At 44.7% G+C, this 24,599-nt stretch overlaps 1 protein-coding gene across 3 annotated transcripts in view; it reads right to left on the bottom strand.

Moving 5' to 3' along the window:
• Sh3kbp1 (SH3 domain containing kinase binding protein 1) overlaps positions 1–24,185 on the bottom strand; it is a 311,679-nt gene extending 287,494 nt beyond the window's left edge. For all 3 annotated transcript variants that reach the window (XM_048336005.1, XM_048336007.1, XM_048336008.1), the window contains exon 1: positions 23,869–24,185. In XM_048336005.1, the coding sequence (XP_048191962.1) occupies positions 23,869–23,872 (4 nt within the window). In that variant the 5' untranslated portion in view covers positions 23,873–24,185. The remainder of the gene's footprint in view (positions 1–23,868) is intronic.
• Positions 24,186–24,599: the final 414 nt, after the last annotated feature.

Raw genomic sequence — 24,599 nt, 5'->3', positions numbered from 1 at the left:
GTTCAGTGCACAAGAAATTTCTATTGATCACCAAGGGCCAAGAAGATTCTCCTATAGATGATAAAAGTGGTCTAGGCACAAATGCCATTGTGATGTCCCTAATCATTTTTACCTTACTCTTTAAGTCTTTCAGAAGAGAAATATTTCCAAACATGAAACATTTGCATGCCTTACAACACACAGGGACAATAACAAGGAAGGTCAGGGCAGTGCTCACTTTCCCAGTTGCTTCTTCCTGTATGTCCTGTGCATTTGAACAGAAGTGAATAAGGCACACCATTTAAAAGTCAATTTCCACCCTGGTTTGGGGAAAGGAGACTCCGGCTTCCATATGTTGTTTTTTGCTCATTCAACAAATACTTTCTTTAGGTGCTGTGACACTGTGTCACATGTGGGCTACCCATGAGAATGAAAAGGCTTTGCCTAAGCTCTGGGAGAACTAGCATCAATACAACATGATTTTGTTAGGGTTCTTGAAGTCCTTGATGGAGTTTCCTGAATCAATGTGTACCTTCTCCTTAAGCAGTAACCCTTCTCCTGTGCTTCAGAGCATCTGAGTTAGGAGGAAAGAATGAAAGGAACTGGGAATGATGTCTAGCTCCAACAAACCTTTCATTTTCCAGCAGTCCAAATAAAGTGCAGACAACTAAGATGTCTCATCACCCACCCTCAAAAATAAATAAATAATATTACCAATTGAGATGTTTTCTCCTGTTCATAACTATTAAAGTCCCAGAAAGTGAAACTGCAACTGCCACATGCATAAATTATTTTAAGTCAAGATGCTCACATTCACCTCCTAAGCAAGACTTTGTCAGTTCCAGACTGTGAGCTAAGATTTCTAGTCATCACACAAAGACTTAGCAGAGACCAAGGAGGTCATGGGAAGCTGCCAAAGATGCTGAAGCAAAGAACAGATGAGCCTTGCTTGCTACCACAGTCCTAAGTCATCCCAGGCTGTCCTAACTTACACATAAACCACAGGTGCACATGGATTTGACAAATAGTGATTTGGCTTCCCATTACCAGAATGAGGCAATTAATGACAGAAAAAACAAAACACAACGATTTCTCAGTCAAGCTACCTCAAGAAGTATTGACCTATAATCACCTCCCAAAATTACTATCTCCAAATCATACTACATTGGAGATGGTGGGGGGGGAGTTTGACATATGAATATATCTGGGGTGCACAAACATTCAGTCAATAGCATAAGCAAAAAAGAAGGGAGGGAGGGAGGGAGGGAGGGAGGGAGGAAGGGAATAAATCCAGGCATCAGTGGCTTATGTCTGTAATTCTAGCTACTAAAGATCACAGTTCAAAGCCAACCCAGGGGGCTGGGGATATGGCCTAGTGGCAAGAGTGCTTGCCTCCTATACATGAGGCCCTGGGTTCAATTCCCCAGCACCACATATACAGAAAATGGCCAGAAGTGGCGCTGTGGCTCAAGTGGCAGAGTGCTAGCCTTGAGCAAAAAGAAGCCAGGGACAGTGCTCAGGCCCTGAGTCCAAGCCCCAGGACTGGCCAAAAAAAACCAAAAACAAACAAACAAAAAAAACCAAAAACAAAAACAAAGCCAACCCAGGCATGAGACTCTTATTTCCAATTAAACACACACACACACACACACACACACACTCTAATAAAAGCCAGAAAGTGGGGGAGAAAATACTCATTCCCCATCCCCACAACAAACACCCAATAAAGCTGAGGGAAAGAGGAATTGAATTAATCTACCTACTGTGTGCACAAAATGTCTAATGAGGGGTCTTCACACATAACATGGCTAGATTCAGTGTGGTAGTGTGGGCTTTTGTTATTCTTTTTTATTTATAACACAATTGATTACTATGTGCCAGGATCTTACTAAACACCATGTCATTTAATCATAGTGATGTGTCAGCTTCATGGCTTCTCTGAGGTAAACCATGAGCACAAATGTGCTTGGAAAAGCCCTTCATAAAACAAATGTAGTAAATGAGACTAGTAGATGAAACCGTCACAAGTGAGACAAGATCTACATAGACTTCAACAGATGGTTTTCTGGAAGGAGGAAATCAGGAGGAATAGAGTTCAAGGCCAGCCTGGGCAAAAAAAGTTAATGAGACCCCATCTCAATCAATAAAAGCTGAGTATGGTAGTAATACATACCCATCCTGGCTACATGGAAAGTATAAATAGAATGATCATGGTCCCAACAGTCACGAGATCAAATTTGAAAAATAAATAAAGCAAAATGGGCTGAAATTGTGGCTCAAGATGTAGAGTTACCGTCTAGGTAGCACAAGGCCCTGAATTTAAACTCAAGTACCACCAAATATGTGTATATGCATGTGTGTACGTGTGTGGTTTGCTTGTGGAGAATATTTAGACATTTGAACCCCAAGAATCACCAAGTATCAAGGAACAAAGTCCTGTCTTCCATAAGTTCACTAGTACTTCCAATTTAATTTTTTTTTTTTTTTGGCCAGTCCTGGTTCTTGGACTCAGGGCCTGAGCACTGTCCCTGGTTTCTTCTTTTTTTTTTTTTTTTTTTTTTTTTTTTTTTGCCAGTCCTGGGCCTTGGACTCAGGGCCTGAGCACTGTCCCTGGCTTCTTTTTGCTCAAGGCTAGCACTCTGCCACTTGAGCCACAGCGCCGCTTCTGGCCATTTTCCGTATATGTGGTGCTGGGGAATCGAACCTAGGGCCTCGTGTATCCAAGGCAGGCACTCTTGCCGCTAGGCTATATCCCCAGCCCCCTGGCTTCTTTTTGCTCAAGGCTAGCACTCTGCCACTTGAGCCACAGCGCCACTTCTGGCCGTTTTCTGTATATGTGGTGCTGGGGAATCGAACCCAGGGCCTCATGTATACGAGGCAAGCACTCTTGCCACTAGGCCATATCCCCAGCCCACAATTTAATATTTTTAACAATGATAATTACAGTCATAAGACTAGCAAAAATGTAGTCATATGATTTAGCAGAGACTGCTAATTATCTCCAGTACCAATTTTTCCCTTCCTCTTTCTCAGAAATATAACTTTTCCTTCACCTCCCATATATGTCCACATTCAAATTCCCAGGACCTGTGAATGTGTTTAATTAACATGACAAAAAAAACCTTTTCATATTTAAATAAGGATCTTAACATTGCAAGAATATTCTACATTAACTGGGTGGTCCTAGTGTAATCACAAGGGGTCTGTAAAGGACAAAAGGAGTCAGAAGAGGCCGAAAAGATGTGATGAAGGAAAAGAAGTTGGAGTGATATGAAGAGGCTCTGAGCCAAAGAATGCAGGCGGCCTCTAGAAGCTGCAAAAGGCAAGAAAAAGGATGGTCCCTAGAGTTTCCACAAAGGACTCAACAGTATCCATCCATGGTAGACTTTTGTGTTCTCTAGGCCACATAGTTCATGGTCTTCTATTATGGAAACAATTGGGAGCCAATATTTACGCTGCCTGTAGTTTATGTTGAGCACATGGTTGCCTAGCTAAAAATCACTTTTCCATAAAGTCCCCTGCAGCTTGGTATGAGACTGGGTCTGCATTCTTGGAGTAGCATATTCTTGGCAGAGTATGGCTGGAAGTAAGGTAAGCAGTTTCCTTAACAAAAGGCTGAGGCTGTCATGGGCTAGAGGATAGACAAGGTGCTAAGGAGCCATAGTTCCAGCCATTACAAAATAGGCAAGGAAACTATTCCCCAATGGCCTCACAGAGCAAAGCATTTGGCTGCCCTGACTAGTTAGTTCTACGCTCACATGTTCATAAAAGATATGCGTATGAAGAAAAGGGTGACATGGATCAAGATGCATTGCATTCATAAACAGATGTGTTGACTGTGAATTCCTTTGTACAATGACTTAAAAATAATAAAAATGTAATAATAAAAAAGAGGTATGTATAAGAACAGTAGCAGGAAATCTGTTCGTAGCAGGAAAACACGGGAAGAAATGCAAGGAGTTCATCAGTGAGAAAGGGCAAATACACAGTGGCATGTAAACAATGGATACCAGATAGGAAAAATAAATGAACTGCAAAATGAGAGACAAAAAGCAAGTCACAAGACTCTGTGTGGTTTCAATCCCACTTTTCTAAAACTGAAACCAACCAAAACCAGACAACATGTTTTTAAAAGATACATATGGAAATGATAAAAAAAATTCTTTAAAAAAAAGTCATTTTACATGGACTGTTTCCTCTAGGACACAGAGAAAGGAAGGATAGAGCCTCCGCTCACACAGCTTTTGTTCTTGCCCTGGGGAATGGGTTCACAACCAAGTATTTTTAGAATGACACTTGATGCTGTTTATATAACATCAAATATCACATAGGCTTTCAGAACTGCTTGTTTTTCAATTTGATAAATATTGTTTTATATGACCAGACACATACAAGAGGCATTGCTCAGAACTGTTTTTAATGCCTAGTGTCTCATAAGAAGGCCTCTGAAAAAAATCACATGTAGATTCTCCCAGTGGTTGGAACACAGAAGAGCGATGAGAAAGCCACATACACACCAAAGACTCTAACAAAGCAAGCAGTCAAGACATCAATGGACAAGCTCATTTGTAAAGTATACTATCATCCATCTACCAGTGACTATTTGGACTTCCATGGGTTCATTGACACGTCTTTGTGAATTCATTTCAGGTTAATACTTGTAAATGAGCTAGAAGCAAAAGTAACTCAGGTCTAGTTAAAGACTCGTATTTTTAAGTAGCATTATTATTATATAGTTTAAGGCAATTATAAAGAAAGGCAATTCTGACCACACTCGTATATGGATGAACATTGCGGACATGATGCTGAATGAAATAAGCTAGTCTCAAAAGGACAAACACTGTGTGATTCTGCCTATAGGGTGTAGCTACAGTAAGTACCCACGTTCACAGAGAATGAAAGTAGAGTGACTACAGCTAGGTACTGGAAAGATGAAAACTTGTTGGAGATGGATGGTACTGGTAGCTATGCCACAAAGGAATGTGCTTAGCAAGACTGAACTGCACAGTGTAAAATGATTAAAATGGTAACATTTTATGTTGTGGGTATATTACCACAATAAAATAAATAAATAAAAGCTAATTAACTTTAAAATTTGAAGACAAAACAGGGACTCTTGGGAAATATTGTCCTGGGGCGGGGGGAGAGAATTTCAGTATTAGTCATTTGAGAAAACTATTCTGCCTTTCTCTAAACCACCAGGGATGAGGGGGTTTCAGAGACTGAGTAGACTTTGTTCTATCTCAGAAAGCTGTCTTCTCATTTGATGGCTTTTCTTGAAATCTATGCTTTTCCTTGGATAACCAGATTTTTCTCAGAGGTCTTCTGCGTTAACTTCTTATGTCATGGTATAGGTCCTGAAATTATCATGCCACAATCTCCTCCTGATTAAGGAAATGAAAGTTAAGTAAATATATCATTGAGTGAAACTTTAGATATCGTTGACTTCCTCCGGCTATACTTCCTCAGATCTTAAACGTAAAAAGCACTCGATAAACACTTGTAGAACTGAGTTGAATTCCAATACACAGCAGTACGGAGTATTCTGTTTGCCCCTCAAATTCAAGTAAGGTTATGTTCACAGTGTGTAAAAAGGAAGAATACAGTACATATTAGCTAGCATTGTTTTCTAATTTCTATTATCATGAATTTTAGAACATTCACGGACACTTGACCCTGAGAAGTCACCACAAATATTCAACTAACTCTTTTGCCAGCTACACAATCTGAGATTTGATATATAGTTAGTTGGTAGCTAAGGAACAAATCTTTTATACAATGCTGCCCATTAAGAAGCCCTATGCAAAAAATGTCTGACTTTAAGATGATTTTTCTCCACTAGATCTGGAAGTTTTAACCTGTTGAAGCTTAAGCATATTTTGGGGGTCTTTTCCTTTCTTTTTTGTTTTTTTGGCTTTTTTTTAGACAGAGCCTCACTATGTAGTCCAAACTGACCTAAACTTTCTCTGTTGACCAAAGTGGCCTCTAACTCATGATATCCTCCATTCCTGCCTCAGTCTCTCAAACATTGGGATTAGAGACATATGCCACCATACTAGGCTCTTAAGCATAATTTTCAAGGGGGAGTATATGATGATGATACAAAGCTAAGCTAGAAACCACAAAGGGATTACTAGAACCATGACCCTTCACTTACTAGCACAGGACTTGGGCACATATCATAGCCAAATATGGAGGCACTTCAGAACTTAGCTCCCTATGGTTATGGGAAATGAACTGCTCCCAAATGCCAGTGTGATGGTGAAAGCAAAAGAAGGGAGAGAAAGAGAAAAGAGGAAAAAACCAAACCCTGGCGGTTCCATCTTCCACTGCCAAAGACGAGTGTTAGTTATCACAAAGTAGTACAAACCATGAAATAGGAACAGTGCTAGAAGACATGAGGGCATCACGTGGTGTTTCCATTAGAGATGTGGAACCATTGATCCCTCTTCCTCTCATCTCCCTCTACCTTTCTCTCATGTACACACCTTATGTCCGTGAGGATCATGGAAGCAGCCTAAATGCTAAAACTATAGGGAAATGGTTACATGAATCAAGTTGCACGAACTGTGAACTCAACACCAGTGGCTGACATCTGTACTCGCTACTCAGGAGACTGGGGTTCAGAAGACTACACTTTAGAGCCAGCTAGGGTAGAAAAGTTCACAAGACATTATCTTCAAAATAACTAGCAAAAAGCCAGGCTAGACGTGTAGCTCCAATGATAGAGCACTCTTCATGAACAAGCAAGCTGAGCAGGGGGGTAAGGCCCTGAGTTCAAACTCCAGTACTGCAAAAATGCATAAACTCATCTTCAGCTAATTAAAACTACTCTATTTGAAGACGACTATGAAGTTAAGTGAAAAAAAAAACAGAAATATATAGGCATGTATTACACATATGATACATAAGCATATATCCACATGAATATACATCAACAGGTATATGATAAAAAGCCTAAAACCAGAAGTTTTTCTTTGTTGTTATTTGTCTTTTCTTTTTGTCTTGTTTGTTCATCGGTCTGTTTTTTTGTTTGTTTATTTGTTTGTTTGTTTTTTGCCAGTCCTGGGCCTTGGACTCAGGGCCTGAGCACTGTCCCTGGCTTCTTTTTGCTCAAGGCTAGCACTCTGCCACTTGAGCCGCAGCACCACTTCTGGCTGTTTTCTATATATGTGGTGCTGGGGAATCGAACCCAGGGCTTCATGTGTATGAGGCAAGCACTCTTGCCACTAGGCCATATTCCCAGCCCCCATCGGTCTGTTTTTGAGAGAGAGTAAGTGGGGGCACAGAAATGGAGAAACAAAGGGTGAACAAATGCAGCAGTGGTACTCACTAAATACTATGTTGAAAACTGACTTGTGGGTAGAAAGGGATGAAAAAACAGGAAGAGAGCAAGGGAAAGCATAATGTTGTAAAAAAATAAGAAAGAAAGAAAGAAATGTATTCATTACCTGACCTATGAAACTGTAACCTCTGTACGTGACCTTTATAGTAATGTTTTTAAGTCAAAGAAAAAAACGTAAAAAGAAATACACCTGAGTTGGGCACCAGTGGCTAAGGCCTCCATTCCTAGCTACTCAGGAGGCTGAGATCTTAGGATCACATTTCAAAGTCAGACAGGAAAGTCTGAGAGACTCTTATCTCTAATTAACCAGAAAAGGACTGGAAGTGGGGCTGTGGCTCAAGTAGGAGCATGCTAGCCTTGAGTGAAAAAGCTAAAAGGTAACCCTAAGCCCTGAATTCAAGCCCCAGGACCACACAAATAATACACCAAAAATAAAATAAGAGGTTGTATTAAGGAACTACATAAATGGTCAATTTACACTCTTCTGTTTCCCACTTTGTAAATTCTGTAATATATCTACTATATAACTGTATTAGAACTAGAATAAGAAACACTGCCCTAGAATGTATGTCAGGGATCAAAGCCTTTATACTCTCCTGACAGAGCTATAAGCCATCACTGATAGGTTGTGGTATGCTGGCTGGCTATGCACAGGGCAGACCCACCTCATGCCACTCCCTAACTCTTTGTGCCCATGAGATAGGAGGACACAACCCTCAGGGGCAAAGGACGATATTGCCCAAGTTAGCTCTTCCCCAGGGGTCCACACATCTCTGAAATCTTTCTTTGGGTGCCAATTTGACTTTAGACTGCACAAAATCAGTAGTAATTTTTCATTCGTTCTAGAACTCTTCACAGAGCAAAGGAGATAGTAGTATCCAGTAAGAGAAGGTGTGTGTGTGTGTGTGTGTGTGAGAGAGAGAGAGAGAGAGAGAGAAAGAGAGAGAGAGAGAGAGAGAGAGCGAGCAAGCGCTCTGGGGCATTAATTCAGGGCCTGGGTGATATCCCTGAGTTTTTCTGCTCAAAGCTAGCAACCTACCACTTGAGCCACAGCTCCACTTCTGGCTTTTTTGGTAGTTAATTGGACATAAAGAGTCTCACAGATTTTTCTGCCTGGGCTAGTTTGGACCTCAATCCTCAGATCTCAGCCTCCTGAGTAGCTAGGGCTACAGACATGAGCCACAGGCACCTAGCTAGGTGAGAAGGTTTAAAGGAAGAAAACCTGAGGATAGGAGACAAGGTTGTGGAAGACCAAAAAGGTGGGGAGGTTTGGGGATAAAAGAGGTTCAGGGGAAGGAGATGGGTAGAGGAAGAAAGGAGAGAGAGAGAAAAATAAAGGAAGTAAAGGAGAAGAGAAGGACTGAAAAAGTAGAGGGGTATGAAAGAGGAGAAATAAAAAAAGAGGGGGAAGGAAGAAGAGGTGCTTTGTAGTTGGAGGAGAAGAAGTATGGAGGGAAGAGAAAGAGGAGAAAGGGGGCTGGGGATATGGCCTAGTGGCAAGAGTGCCTGCCTCATATACATGAGGCCCTGGGTTCGATTCCCCAGCACCACATATACAGAAAATGGCCAGAAGTGGCGCTGTGGCTCAAGTGGCAGAGTGCTAGCCTTGAGCAAAAAGAAGCCAGGGACAGTGCTCAGGCCCTGAGTCCAAGCCCCAGGACTGGCCAAAAAAAAAAAAAAAAGAAAGAGGAGAAAGGATGTGGGAGAGAAGGGCTACAAAGCCAGGGTGGAAGAGGAGGTGGGAGGGCTGGGAATGTGGCTTAGCGGTAGAGTGCTTGCCGTGCATGCATGAAGCCCTGGGTTCAATTCCTCTGCACCACATAAACAGAAAAAGCCAAAAATGGCGCTGTGGCTCCAGTGGTAGAGTGCTAGCCTTGAGCAAAAAGCAGCCAGGGACAGTGCTCAGGCCCTGACTGAGTTCAAGCCCCAGGACTGGCAAAAATAAAAATAAAAGAGGAGGTGGGAGAGAGAGAAAATGGAGAAAACAAGAGCAAAAAGAGAGGGAGAAAGACTGACAAGATGAGGAAGAGAGACAGCTATTATGGAAGTGAGAAAAGGCAGGAGAGGGAGGATGAAATCAGAGAGGGCATGCATGAAGGGTGAGAGGGTAAGGGGACAGAGAGGGAGTGAGGAGGAGGGAGAAGAGGGTCGAGGTGGGAGAAGTTGGAGAGATAGGGTGTGGGGGCTGTCAAGATGAGGGAAAAGAAGAGACTCAGAGTATGAAGGCAGGGAGATGAAAGAAGTTTAGTAGTCAAAGGAAGGGAGAGCAGGAAAAAAAAAGCAAGAGAGTAGGCAGGAGAACAAGAGCCCTCTAGGCCTCAGAGGTTAACTTGCCAGGCAGTGGCCGTTTTTCACAATGTCTTCATCTCTTCCTCCATTAAAAAAAAAAACAACCCACAGGTTCCCTAAAACAGCCAGACAATATCACAACTGTACCCTCCCCCCATGGAGTACTATCTCCAACCCATCGGAGGGCCCCCCAAAATATAGCCACCTTTTTAAGTGCCACCAACTCAAAAGAAGAACCTGAGCTCAGCTACACAATACAGGGTCTCCAAGGGTATAAACAACCCCCTGACACAAGCATGACATCCTTTCCTCCCAGGGAAGCCCCCTGGAAAGGCTTCAAGGTGAACTGAATAGCCCCAATGGCCACAGCCCAGGAAAGGGCCTACTACCTCACACCCACCAACAGCCCTTTGCCCTCTGTCAAGAGAAAACAGGGGAAATGAGCCTGTAACATTCCCAGGCTTTCTGACTTCTGCCTCGGAAGCATCCTCACCCACATCCTGTCCCTCAGCACCCACACCTGTTCCCCGGGGCATGCTTCTTCTGGGCCCATGTATGCCAGCACCTTGCCCAGGCCTGTCACTTACACTCCCTCTACCTGCCCACCTGCGCAGGCAACAGCCACCAAGGTGGGGGACACATACTGCCACTAGGAGCCTCAACGTTCACAAATAAGAAGTAGCCGATTGATGGGGGGGGGGCGCGTAGTGGTTCACACTTGTAACCATAGCTACTGAAGAACATGAGATCTGAAGATCCTTGTTTGAAGCCAGCCCAAGCAACAAAGTCTGTGAGACTCTTACCTCCAATTAACTATGAAAAAGCCGGAAATGGAGCTGTGACCCAAACGGTAGAGTGCCAGCCTTGAGAGAGAAAAGCTAAAGGATAGTGCCTAGGCTCTGAGTTCAAGGCCCAATACCAGCACAAAAAATGGAAGAAGGTAAGGAGGAAGAAGATGAAGAGGCGGAAGAGGAGGAAGGGGAAGAGGAGGAGGAAGAGGAGGAGGAAACAGAGGAGGAGGAAGAGACAATAAAAAGGAAGAGGAAGAGAAAGAGAAGGAGGAAGAGGAGGAGGCTGAGACTGTGTGGTGTGGCCCATGGACAAGTGGCCCAGAGATAATAGGGACTGGAGCAGGAAGAAGAGATAGCCAGAGAGCATAATGTATGCTAGTCCATCCCTGGTTCAAGACTGTCCTTGGAGGCCAACTCCTTCAACAGATGCCTTTGGGTATCTTGCAAGGCCTCCGGGAATTAGCACCCATTCTACAGGCTAGTGGGTTCTGTTCGGCTTCGGTCACCGCAAGCACACACGCACGCACGCATGCACGCAGAAGTGGGAAGATGGTTCTTAACTCAGTCAAGAACCAAGGCTTAGACTGGCTAAGAATAAGGAGGAAGTTTCTATCAATTAGAGTCCAGACCAGTTGAGAGTGAAGTACTCGGCCGTCTTTTAAGAGAACCCCCAATAGACACTTGTGCCTCTGCCAAAATGGGATGGAGAGGCTTGGTGGCAGAGAGTTTACCTGGCAGGTGCCTGACAACTTGCCTGTGTTTAATCCCTAAGCACTGCAAAAAAATAAGGACCAAGTTGAAGACCAAGTGCTTATAACCAACTAAGTGGCCAGTATGCCTTTGCAACCTAACAGAATTTAAGGGAAACAATGTACAACACCATCAACCCTGAATGGGACTGAACTGGTGGTGTAGTGTTTTTCTTTAGGATTCAAACATTCTTCATGTACCCCAGGAACTGTAAAGGAAGGTAGGCAAGAAACTAACACACAAATGCTTCAAGATGTAAAAGTAAATTCTAAGTCCTCCTCCACCCCCCCAGGATGAGAAACAAGAAACTAGGTGCCTAGAGACTAAGCAAAACTGAAACCCAAGAATACTTTTAGGTGTTCATACATGCATATATTAAAGTTTAGTCAGATTAGATTAGAATTGTGTGTGTGTGTGTGTGTGTGTGTGTGTGTGTGTGTGTGTGTGTGTGTGTTTGGTTTAGTAGTGGGGCTTGAACTCAAGGCCTGGGTGCTGTCCCTTTGCTTTTCTGCTCAAGGCTGCTACTATACCACTTGAGCCACACCTCTATGTTTGACTTTTTGGTAGTTAATTGGTGATAAAGAGTCTCAGAGTCTCATAGACTTTCTTGATCCAGCTGGCTTCAAACCTTGATGCTCAGATCTCAGGCTCCTGAGTAGGTAGGATTGCAGGCATGAGCCACAACAGAACTTTTTCTGTGTGCCAGTACTGAGCCTTGACCTCAGGGCCCGAGAGCACTGTCCCCTGAGCTTCTTTTGCTCAAGGCTAGTGCTCTACCGCTTGAACCACACCTCTTACTTCTACCTGGTTTTTACTTAGTTTCAGTGGAGATAAGAGTCTTACAGATTTTACTGCCCAAACTAGCTTTGAACTGTGATTCTTAGATCTCAGCCTCCTGAAGAGCTAGGATTACATGCATGAGCCACCAGTGCCCAGCAATTAGAATATTTTTTAAGACAGAAAACCATGCTTCCTCTTTTCTTGTATTCCTTTTAAACCTCAACTAAGATACTTGAGCTTCTAAGTTGTTTTACAAATCAGTGGCAAGTGCCACCAGTGAGCTATGACTGATCTTCACATTCAAAACTTGGCAGGGAGGGGTGGTTTTAAGAAGTTTTGAAGGGGCTGGGAATATAGCCTAGTGGCAAGAGTGCTTGCCTCATATACATGAAGCCCTGGGTAAAATTCCTCAGCACCACATATATAGAAAAAAGCCGGAAGTGGTGCTGTGGCTCAAGTGGTAGAGTGCTAGCCTTGAGCGGGAAGAAGCCAGGGACAGTGCTCAGGCCCTGAGTCCAAGCCCCAGGATTGGCAAAAAAAAAAATAAAGTTTTGGAACTAGTTAGTGGTGGTGGTTGCACAGCATTGCAAATATTCTAAACATCACTGAATTATGCTTAAAATGATTAAGTGATTAATTTTACTATATATAACTACCACTTCAAAAATTAAAAATGTAAGCCACATGCTAGTGTCTCATGCCTATTATTCTAGCTACTTAGGAGATTGAGATCTGAGGACAGAAGTTCAAAGCCAAAACAGGAAGGAAAGTCTATGAGACTCTTACCTCCAATTAACCAGCAAAAAAGCCAGAAGCGAGGGCTGGGGATATAGCCTAGTGGCAAGAGTGCCTGCCTCGGATACACGAGGCCCTAGGTTCGATTCCCCAGCACCACATATACAGAAAACGGCCAGAAGCGGCGCTGTGGCTCAAGTGGCAGAGTGCTAGCCTTGAGCGGGAAGAAGCCAGGGACAGTGCTCAGGCCCTGAGTCCAAGGCCCAGGACTGGCCAAAAAAAAAAAAAAAGCCAGAAGTGAGGCTATGGCTCAAGTGGTACAGCACTAGTCTTGAGCACAAAAGCTGAAGTACACTGCCCAGGCTCTGAGCTGAGGCCCCAGGACTGGTACAGCACACACACACACACACACACACACACACACACACACACACACCCCTATTGGAGTATACACATTAAATGGGTGAGTTGCATAGCATATGATATCAATAAAGTTGCTTTTCAAACCTTACTAGGGGAAGAGATTAGAACCCACCACTGAGTGTGTGTGAAAAAATTAGGCAGACTGTCCCCCATGTTGAGAGGTAGCCAGGTTCTACTGCTAGGGATCATATACCATACCTCTGTGGGTCTCAGTTTCATCATCTGATAGCATGGGGCAGAACTACAAAGGACTCATCCACTGCTTCAATTCCAGGGACTGGTAAATCTATCTGTCACTTAACACAGAAGCCCATCCCACCAGGAAAGCAAAACATTAAGTGTTAAATACTGCAAGAAAGAAGTTCAGGAAAGCTGTACCCCACATCCCTCACTTCTACCCAGGTTAATGCCCCAGGTACTGGAAAGAGGGAGCAACCATTGTGTTAGGACACCTTCTACCCAAAGGGAAACATGGTGAATGTATCCTGCTCTCTGGTGACTTCTAGATTCAATAACTAAAACAAGACTGTGGCTACGGAAAAACACCTTACATTCCAGAACAAGGTCAGATGATAGAGTAAGGAAAACGTTTCAACCATCTGTGGTTATAAGCCTCTTGAGGTGCCCTAAGAGCAGGCTGCCAGGGTTGGGAATATGGCCTAGTGGTAGCGTGCTTGCCTCATATACTTGAAGCCCTGGGTTCGATTCCTCAGCACCACGTATATAGAAAAAGCCAGAAGTGGTGCTGTGGCTCAAGTGGTAGAGTGCTGGCCTTGAGCAAAAAGAAGCCAGGGACAGTGCTCAGGCCCTGAGTTCAAGCCTCAGGACTGGCAAAAAACAAAACAACAACAAAAAAAGAGCAGGCTGCCTCAACCTTAGCCTGGCAGACATTTTTTTTTCTCTCATGAATTTTTTATTGTTATTATAAGGTGGTGTACAGAGGGTAACAGTTACAGAAGTCAGATAAATAGTACATTTCTTTTTGAGCAATGTCACCCTTCCCCTGCTCTCTCCAGTTTTTCCTTCTTTCCCGCCCCCACCCACAAGTTATATTTCATTTTCAACACAGTGTCCAGTTTGAGTTCTCCGAATCTACCATATTTCAGTTAGTACATTTGTGTATACTTGCATACTGCTCCAAAGTGTTTACTTATATATTTATAAATTAATTCTAGCTTCCACATAGGAGAGAAAACATGCATTCTTTATCTCTCTGGGACTGACTTCCTTCACTTAACATGATTTTTTTTCCAGGTCTAAAAGGCACAACTTTTAATATCTTTTTATTGTGATTGTAAAGGTGGAGGGGTTACAGTTATATAAGTCAAGTAAAGAGTACATTTCTTTTTGAGCAATGTCACTTCTTCTCTCACTCTCTCCTGGTTTTTCCCTCCCTTCCCCACCCACAAGTTATATAGTTCATTTTCAACAGTGTCTAGTGAGTATCACTGCTATAATTGTTCACCCTTTGTCCCACTCTTTTTGTGGCCCCCTTATCTTCCCAAAGACAGATGCCTGGCAGACATTTGAAGTCAAGCAATTCTTTGTGGTGAGGACTCTCTTGTGCACTGTAGAATATTTAGCAATGTCCATGGTCTCTGCCCACTAGATGCCAATAAACTGACCCCTCTCCCCGTGGTGATAAACATTAGCAAATGCCCCCCCTCGCCCCCGCAGGAGCAGGAGAAAAATCACTCTCAGTTAAAAACCAAAGCCAGAGAGAATTTTTCTATCTTAAAACTTGCAGTTCTCCATGGAAGCTATGTGACACATGAGGTGTCACTCTTGTCCTCCCCTGTGTCACAGGCCACCACATAGTGTCAGCAAACAGACCCTGCCAATGTGCTCTGCCCAGGGGCCTTTACAGAACTGCAGGCAAACTGCTGGCCACCCACATCTTGGATTGCAAGTAGTAGCAGTATTTGGATAAAGGGGGTTGCTCATTCATTCATTAACATATGGCACTTCCTTTCACCAGGCTAGGAGCCTGGCTAGGAGTTGGGCAAGCCTGGTCTAAGGTGAACAGACTTCATACAAATTGAAGTGTTATACAGCAACCTTCAGAACAGACTTTATAAGATAAACAAGGGGTGCAGTAGCTGCACTTTGGCTCCTCAAAATATCCACTTCCAAGTCCATCAAAACCTGTGAGTGCGGGTGCTGGTGGCTCACGCCTGTAATCCTAGCTACTCAGGAGGCTGAGACCTGAGGATCGCCGCTCAAAGCCAGCCCGGGCAAGAAAGTCCATGAGACTCTTACCTCCAATAAACTACTGAGAAAAAGCTGGAAGTGGTGCTGTGACTCAAGTGGTAGAGCACCACCAGCCTTGAACCCAATGAGGCTTAGGGACAGCACCCAGGCCTTGAGTTCAAGCCCCAGGACTGGCAAAAGAAGAAAAAAAAACCTGTGAGTGGGTTGCCTTACATAGCAAAAGATGATTTGAAGACTTAAGGCTCTTAGGAAGGGAGGTTAACTGGAATTACTGTATTCAAATGTGTGCCGTGTAACATGATGAGCCTAGTAAACGGGAGGCTGGGAGGTGACAGTAAGAGGGAGAGGAGAAGATGGAAGCAGAGGCTGGAGCAATGTAGGCAGCCCTGGAAGGTGACAAGACAAGGAAGTGAACTCCTCCAGATGAAATGGAGCACTTCCCATCCCTTGATATCGACCCAGTAAAACCCATGTGGAACTACAAGACCTCACTGGTGTTATTTTTAAGTTACTAGCTTTGCAGTCATTTGTTATAGTGGCAATAGAAAACTAATACAAGAAAACTACAAGGCAGAGAAGAATGATATCTGTTCCCTATCAAGGGAGCTACATGGGTAAAGGCTCAGATGCCAAACAATCAAAGGAGAGCAGCTGCTAGAGCTTCAGAAGCCCTTGCTAAGACTTTCAAGCTCTACAGCATTTTTAGAGGGTAGGTACATCAAACCATCCCAGAGACACTTGTGACTTGATTGTGGATTGGAAGAGGTTAAAAAGGTGGGGGGGGGGGCAGTAAGAAGCAAGGCAAACATTGCATCTATGGAAGTGACAAGAAAGGTGATAATACTCTCAACAATTTGGAAGGCTTTAAAAAAATAATGCAGAGCAGCGAGGCACTAGGAGCTCACGCCTAAAATCCTAGCTATGTGGAAGGCTAAGAATGGGAGGATTGTGGTTCCACACCAGCCCAGACAGAAAAGTACACAAGACTCTCTCTCTCAATGGAAAAGGCTGGATGTGTCAGTATATGCCTGCCATCCCAGCTAGGGTAAGAAAAACAATAGGATTGTGATTCAGGCACACACCCAGACAGGAAATGATGTCCTATCTCAAAAATAAAAAGGGCTAGAAATAAAGTTCAGCAGTAGAGCACCTAGTGAGCAAGTACCAGGCCTTCAGTTCCAACTCCAATACCATTTTTTTTCACAAATGAGCAGGGCAGAAATTATTGAGAAGAAATGCTGAATGCACATTTGCAACATACTCAGTTTGAGGGGCCTAAGAAACATCTGTGGGCGGGCTGGGAATATGGCCTAGTGGCAAGAGTGCTTGCCTCATATACATGAAGCCCTGGGTTCAATTCCCCAGCACCACATATATAGAAAACGGCCAGAAGTGGCGCTGTGGCTCAAGTGGCAGAGCACTAGCCTTGAGCAAAAAGAAGCCAGGGACAGTGCTCAGGCCCTGAGTCCAAGGCCCAGGACTGGAAAAAAAAAAAATCCTGAGAAACATCTGTGGGCTACTATTAATTTTAGGCTAGTGTATGCCAGGTACAGAAACCCAATAACCAAATAAGAGGGAGTTGCCACCTTCATAGCACAGTCGAGTAGCTCCTAAGCTAACAGAGACCAAGACTTGGAATGGCGATCCTCAGTAGGGGATAGGAGAATCAGCAGTGTGATGGAAATCACACTTTACACATGAGGAGAACCCACAGTAACAATGTTAAGGAAGTACATGGGGAGGATGAACGGAAAAGGAGTAAAAAGTAGAGAAAACCAGGAGGAAATAGGGTGTTCCAGAAGAGAAGAAAAATAGTTCTCGATTTCAGTCTCCAAAGGTAGTTAACCCAATGATGCTGAGGCATACCTGAAATCATGTATTGTGTGATTAGGAGATTGACCATTCATGAGTTACCTCAACGTGAACATATTCTAGAATAATGAGTGACCTCAATGGGAACAGATTGTAGAACATAGTCAGAGAAATGTCAGAGGACAGTGGTCCTGATAAATGCAGGGCAGGCTCAATGAGCAAAGTAGATAGGGAGAAGGAGCTGTTTCAAGAAAAAACAGTAGAGAGAAAAGAAAAAGAAAAAAATGTAAAGTATAACTGTACGGTGGTTTCAGTCCATTTACTGTTGCTATAACAAAATGCTTGTGACTGTGTAACTTATAAGGAACAGTTCACTTGGCTTATCTTCTGGAGGCTGGGAAGACAAAGAGCGTGGTGCTGGCCTTGGCTTGGCTCCAGGAAAGAGAGGCCTTGGTATTTTATAGCAAGTCAGAGGGTATCACATGAGGTGACAGCAAGTGGGTCTCTTCCTGTTCTTCTAAAAACCACTAATGCCACCAGAGATGCCTCACTCTCATGATCTCATCTAATCCTATTGGCCTCCCAAAGGCTTCACTTTCAAATACCATTCATATCAACTTAGGAATTAAGATTCCAAATCATGAACTTTGAATTATAGCAAGTAGCTTTTTAGGTAAAATGTAAATATCTCAATTTAAAACCAAAGATGGAATGTTCGTGAAAAGGAAGAAGGGAGTTGACTGTGAGTATGACTGTCCAGGAGAACCTAGGAAAAGCCAAATCCACTAAAAGGCAGTATGGTAGGTAGTTTAAGGTATAGACACGAGGGGCACATTGCACATGTCCATATTCTAATGCCTGTAAGTGGTGAATCTGTTAGGTTAAATGGCAAAGGGAAGTTAAAGTTGCTAATCAGCTGACAGATGGGGAGACTCTCTGGGACTATCTAGGTGAAACCAATGTCACTGTAAATGTTCTACACATAGAGGAGACAGGTTTAAGAGTCAGCGTCAGAGTGACAGGTGCTAGGAGAGACCTGGCTAGCCAGTCACTGCTAACTTTGAAGATGGGGAAAGAAGCCAGGAGCCAAGAAATTCAAGCAAGCTCTGGAAGCTGAAAAAGGCCAGGGAAGGGATTCTTGCTTAAGAATTTCCAGAAGGATCCTTTGTACACCTCCTTAATAATAACAATAAAGGGCTGGAAATGTGGCTTAGTGGTAGAGTGCTTGCCTAGCATGCACGAAGCCCTCGGTTCGATTCCTCAGCACCACATACACAGAAAAAGCCGGAAGTGGTATTGTGGCTCAAGTGGTAGAGTGCTAGCCTTGAGCAAAAAGAAGCCAGGGACAGTGCTCAGGCCCTGAGTTCAAGCCCCACGACTGCCAAAAAATAATAATAATAGCAGTAAAAATAGAGTTTCCAGAAGGAATGCAGCCAGCCCTACCTGACGTCTTTCTTTTATCCCAGTGACAAATATGTCTCAGGGTACAAAATTTAGGATTGTTTGTACAACAATTGGAAACTAATACAAGATTTCATGTAGAGGAACGCATAAGTAGCAAATACCCTAATAAGTGTAACAGTACACTTTAAAGCCCGATCGGAAGAGAATGAAGGGGAAAGAAAAACCATAGGAATGCTCTGTGGGATTAGTTTGTTATCAGTTCAGTTGATTAAAACTGAGTGTCACTAACATCCAGATATTGCAGGTGTAGCTTAGATTGGATTCCTGAAAAAATGAAATAATGTACTGTGTTCATGCTATGAGAAGTGTGTTTTGAACTAGGACCACATTCTTCTCCTTCTCTAAGGTTATGTATTACTTATAATAGCAGCTTTTTGTAAATAATGCCTTGTGTACTCCCATGAGGCAGCAGTGCCTATCTTTAAGGCAAGGAAGTTCTCTATTTGCTTCTGCATCAGCCCACCTGGAAGACACATTAAATCAAGACTTCTGAGCACTACCCTCGGAGCTGCTAGCGCAGTGGGTCTCTGGCACAGGCCAGAGAATTTGTATCCGTAAAGAGATCCCAGGGGGAATCACACTCTGAAAAACACTTTACTAAGGGGCTCTCCTGTGACACTGTAAGGAGTTTTGGTATTTTACAGGGCTACATCTTTTCCATGAAGAGCCCCATTTCTTGGTTCTCAGCAACCTGCTCTGTGTTACTCCAGATGTCCCCTCCTGGTAAGAGCTTTCCAGTTGTCCATTTTGCTCAACGCTGAACAAAACCAAAACCAAAATAAAAGCACAAGACGGACTGGGGATATGGCCTAGTGGCAAGAGTGCCTGCCTCATATACATGAGGCCCTGGGTTCGATTCCCCAGCACCACATATACAGAAAATGGCCAGAAGTGGCGCTGTGGCTCAAGTGGCAGAGTGCTAGCCTTGAGCAAAAAGAAGCCAGGGACAGTGCTCAGGCCCAGAGTCCAAGCCCCATGACTGGCCAAAAAAAAAAGCACAAGACTATGGAGGGAGGGATAGAAGGGATGATATAGAAGGGATGACATAGATCAAGGTGCGTTGCACTCATAATCTGACCTGTGGAACTGAAACCCCTTTATACCATTACTCCAAAATAATAAATAAATAAAGTACGAGACTAAAACTGATTGACACTACAGCCAGGTGCCAGTGGCTCACACCTGTAATCCTAGCTACTCAGGAGGCTGAAACCTAAAACTGGCGGTTGGAAGCCAACCTGGGCAAACAAATCCATGAGACTCTTATCTCCAATTAATGAGCAAAATGCCCAAGGTAGAGATGTACCTCAAAGGTGGTAGAGTACCACCTTTCACCAAAAAAAAAAGTTAAGGGAGAATGTGAAACTAACTCTGAGTTCAAGCCTCAGTGCAAGCATCAAAAAAAGAGAAAAAAACAAAAGCCATTTTCACTTACCACCTCCTATTCAGTGTGCCTTCTTATATCTTGATTAAGATAAGGAGAAAATTATCCCTGTTGTTTGTGGGATAGCTAGGTGCTCAACGCTCAGCCAAGCTTGGGGGCTGCACTGTTAAACAGAAATAATTCCTTGCCAGGCGCCACTGACTCATACCTGGAATCCTAGCTACTCAGGAAGCTGAGATCTGAGAATCGCAGTTCAAAGCCAACCCAGACAGAAAAGTTTATGAAACTCTAATCTCCAATTAACCACCAAAAGCCAGAACTGGTGCTGTGGCTCCAAGTGGTAGAGCACTAACCTAATTCAGAGAGAGTGTCCAGGCCCTGAGTTCAAGTCCCAAGACTGGCACAAAAAAAAAGAATGAAAGAAACAATTCCTCAAAATACCAGTATCAAAGCAAGGCCACTTAGTGTTAGGATAAGACACAAAAACCTCTCTATAATCATGTCTGATCACAGACAAATTACAGGCCTTGTTTAAACCACAAAAGTGAGAGATGGCCCTAAATCATGGATAATACAAGTGTCTGCTACTTCCCTACTAGCCTAATGTTACCAGGCTCCAATTTTCCCTGCTTCTAGAGAAGACATCCAATCACAGAAGAACCCCTGGCATGATCCAATCCAGAGCATCATCTAGCTTCCTTGGACGCTCCCTAAACCACCAGAAAACAGGCATCAATCCTTTAAGTCAGCCTCTCTGCCTCCCTCTTGCTCAGATGGTATGTACTCTCCCTGCAATGAGAAGAAAAATCAGCTTGTTGAACTCCAACTATGTTCCTGTAGGGGGTGATGGAGGACAATGATGATTCATTCTCGACATTCAGATTTCTGCCCAAACCCAATGTCCTCCAAGACATCATCCTAACCATTCTCCAGCCTACATCAGATTCCCTTTGTCTACTCTTCTTTCATGAGGTCTACAATAGCTCTTAGTTCCACACCGCCATGCGCACTGCACTCAAGTCCTCTGCTAGACTGAGAAGCCCAAGATGGCAGCTTTGTATGTGTGGTGCACCTATTCCTGGGTGGACAAATACTGACCAGTCAAAAATACTGTATGCTACATGCCTTAAAACAATTATAAGCAAGCATTTATGGAAGAATGTCAATAACACAAAATGAACTAAAGTGGTAAGAGAAGAAACAACCATGGTTTTGCAACCTGAATGACAGCAAGGTTTTGCCCAGACCATGATGAATAGAAAGGGGTAAAGGTTCATGCACAATAAAGGTGGGAACACTTTCTCCCATTTTTGAACTCAAAATTTGTTTGTGGAAGTCATCGTATGACACTCAACTTTAATTTAGCAATCTACCACTGAAAAAATACATTGCCCCAAACTGTCCAAACTCTGTTGTTACTCTGGAAGTCTTTAAACATAGGTCATTTGTTGGGCTTGCAAACCCTTCACTGCTCCCAGATTTGGGTCATAATATTTGTACTGTTTAATTATAAGAGGCTTTCCTTGTGTTTGGCTCTGTAAGCATCACCCAGCAAGTTCAAGGGGGCACATTCTGATAGGCTTTTGTAAGAGGCCATTTTGTAAGTAACCAGCCTCATTTCAGGGTTAGAGATTTGATGAGTTTCAGTTATTTTTTTTTCATATCAAAGACTGTTATGATACACTTTCACTGTATTATCCATCGATCAAAAATAATCATCATCAGACCAGGCAAGAACACAAGTATATCAAATTGATAAATCAGATAAACCTTCTGAAAACCAAAACCTCAGGGGAGAAGGGTGTGCTTGCAATACACACAAGCCTAGCCCTACCATGGGAAGTCCTACAAAATAAGCTGCTAAATAAATACCTGTACTCTATCCCAAACACACTGCTGGGGATGCTTTAAGAAAAGGTAATCTTTACCCACAAACTACAATAAGTAACTTAAATCCTACTCTAAACATTTTCATGAATTACATGACATTTGTTTGAATCCTCACATCTCTAATTATGAAGTCACGAAATAAATAAAAATCCATTGCTGTCCCCCATTCCCAGGTTATGGTTACAATGAAGACGATGAAAAGGTTTTAAAGTGTAGAAGAACTCTCATTTTTTAAAAAAGAGAATCTAAAAAAGAATGGAAACAGTTCAGATCCAAATGATAAACAGGTCTGTTTCTTCTTAAAGGAGACTCCATCCCTTTCCCATTGGGGTCTACAAAGAAAAGTGGCTGGCTACAAGAGCAGACATTTGGATTTCACTTCTTTCTGTACGGAACCTTCTATGTGTGACCCACCCACAACCAGTGATGATCATCACAGCATTTCTGGTTACCTCAGGAGAAAGCAATCCATTAGTGACATGTGCGGTTTAAAGTATATACTTTTGTCAATGAACTAAGTCATCTTATCAGGGGCCAAAACACAAGAGTGCTGTGCTTAGATTGTGTTTGTTGTCTTCCACCAAGTAGGACGATTTCATGCCCCTCATTCATTTACCCTTTCAACAAGTATTTACTTAGGGCCTGCTCTGTGCAAGGCACCAAAGCCAACTGGTACAACACAGCACTGTCCCTATGGTCATAGAGTTGCTAGTAGAGGAAGATAAATATTAACAAACTCCCAGCCATAATACCGCTATGAAACCCAGAAAAAGTGTGTTATGAGAAAGGGTAACAGGAAGTAATTTAGACTGAGATTGATACAGGGATCACAGAAGGGCAAGAAAGTGACATTTAAATGGAGAGACCATCAGATCTCTGCCACTCGGGAAAAGGAAAAGCATTTTGGCAAATGACTACAAAGGAGATTTTAACTTTACCTATCAACAACTGATTGTTTAACTTCTTGTCTTAGAGCTTCTGTCTTCATGAGCATCCTATGTATGACTGCTCAATTCTCCCCACCTGACTGGCATGCCCTAGCCCCATTACCTGAACACAGAAAGGTCTCACTTCATAATGATTGATTATCATATGCAGGCTTCCTACGCTTGGCCTAGAAACACCCAAAAATAATATGCTAGAGGCATAAAGAAGAAAAGCTGGCTGTGAGCAAGCCCAGGCGATCACAAGTCTTTGGCCCAACAAAGTGCCAGCTACTCTGGGCAATGAGGTGCTTCCCATACTACAAGGTCTCTACCAAATGGTACCCAGGGGTCCTAATGTCAGCTGTCTACTTGCAACTGATATTTGCTCAGGAAATGCAGGGTTACGTTAACATTCCCAGTTCGCCAGCCCTGCAGACTTAGAGAAGGCCCTGGGAAGTACCTTTGAGCACCATGGAGTGGGGAGAGGGTTTAGGAAGACCAGCGGAGAGGGAGTCAGGGCCAGAGCACAAGGCGGAGGATGGGGAGGGGAGGGCAGAGGGAGGAGCTTCCACAGCTCAGGACCCTGGGATGGTGCGGCAGGCCCGGTTCTGGGGCGTTTCCAGCTCACCCCTGGCCAGTTCCCCCAGAGAGACCCCAATTCCAGCTTCCCCCAAGCAAGGCCAGGCGGGCACCGCGAGCCCCAAGCCAGGCCAAGAGCCCAGTGGGTCTAAGTACCTGCGTCCGCAGCGCTGAGGAGGGTGCACTTGGGGGAGAAAATGACCCAAACTCTCCCCGCCCACCCGAAAAGCCAACCACACCCCCCAGCATCCCTCAGCCCGAGCCACCCGGGGCCAGCAGCCCCCGCGATCTTCAACCCAGGCCCCCCACGGGTTCCCGTCAGCGTCGCGGACGGGCTCCTTGGGGACACTGAAGCGAGTGGGAGTGCAGAGGAGTGCGCGAGGCGGGCGAGGACGCCCATCGCGATGTCACCCCGCCCCGGCTCAGCTCCGGGGCGCCCTTCTTGGCTCAGTGGTCCCAGGATGGGCGCGCCGCCCCCAGGCTCCGATGGACGCCCCGGCCCTCACTTACCCATTGGCGCCGAGCCGGGTCGGGCCGCCGAGGCAGCTTGAAAGTTGGCGGAGGCGGGCGTGAGGTTCTGGGCGCCGGGATCGGGGCGCGGGGATCCGGGTGCGGGCGTCAGGACGCGGCGGCGACTGGGCGGGCTTCTTCCTCAGTGGCGGCGGTGGGGGGTTCAGCGCCGCCCGCTGCTGCTGTTGCTGCTGCTGCTGCTGCTGCTGCTGCTACCGCTGCTGCCCTGGGGCGACTCCTGCTGCTGCTGCTGCATCGCGGCCCGCTGCGCCCGGTTGCACCGGGTTTCCTGCTCTCCGTGAGTGGAAATTACGAAAAAAAAAAAAAAAAAAAGCGCCGCCCAGCACAGCGCCCGGCAGCCGCTACCGCGCCGCCTGCTCTCCCCTCCTCCTCCTCAGCGCCGCCGCCGCCGCCGCGATGCTCCCGCGGCTCCGCCTGCAGGGGACGCACGGCTGCCGGGGCGGGGGCGGGGCCGGAGAGGGGCGGGGCCGGCCTGGCTCCCCCGCGCGGGGCTGCAGCGGACGCGCTCCGACGTCCACCGCACTGTGGGTGCCGGTGAACCCCAGCTGCCAGCGGCCACCTCCTCCCTCCCCCCCTCGCCCCGCTGGAAAGCCGAGGCTCCCCGCTAACGCCCCAGGAAATGCCGCGAGACTCCTCGAGACCGAAAGAGATTGGGGGGTCCCCAAGGGGAGGGGGCATCAGAGTTAAGGGGGCACGTGGAGAAGAAGGCG

The sequence above is a fragment of the Perognathus longimembris genome, chromosome 28 (assembly GCF_023159225.1).
Source record: "Perognathus longimembris pacificus isolate PPM17 chromosome 28, ASM2315922v1, whole genome shotgun sequence".
Taxonomy (NCBI): domain Eukaryota; kingdom Metazoa; phylum Chordata; class Mammalia; order Rodentia; family Heteromyidae; genus Perognathus; species Perognathus longimembris.
This window is presented reverse-complemented; position numbering and strand designations above follow the sequence as displayed.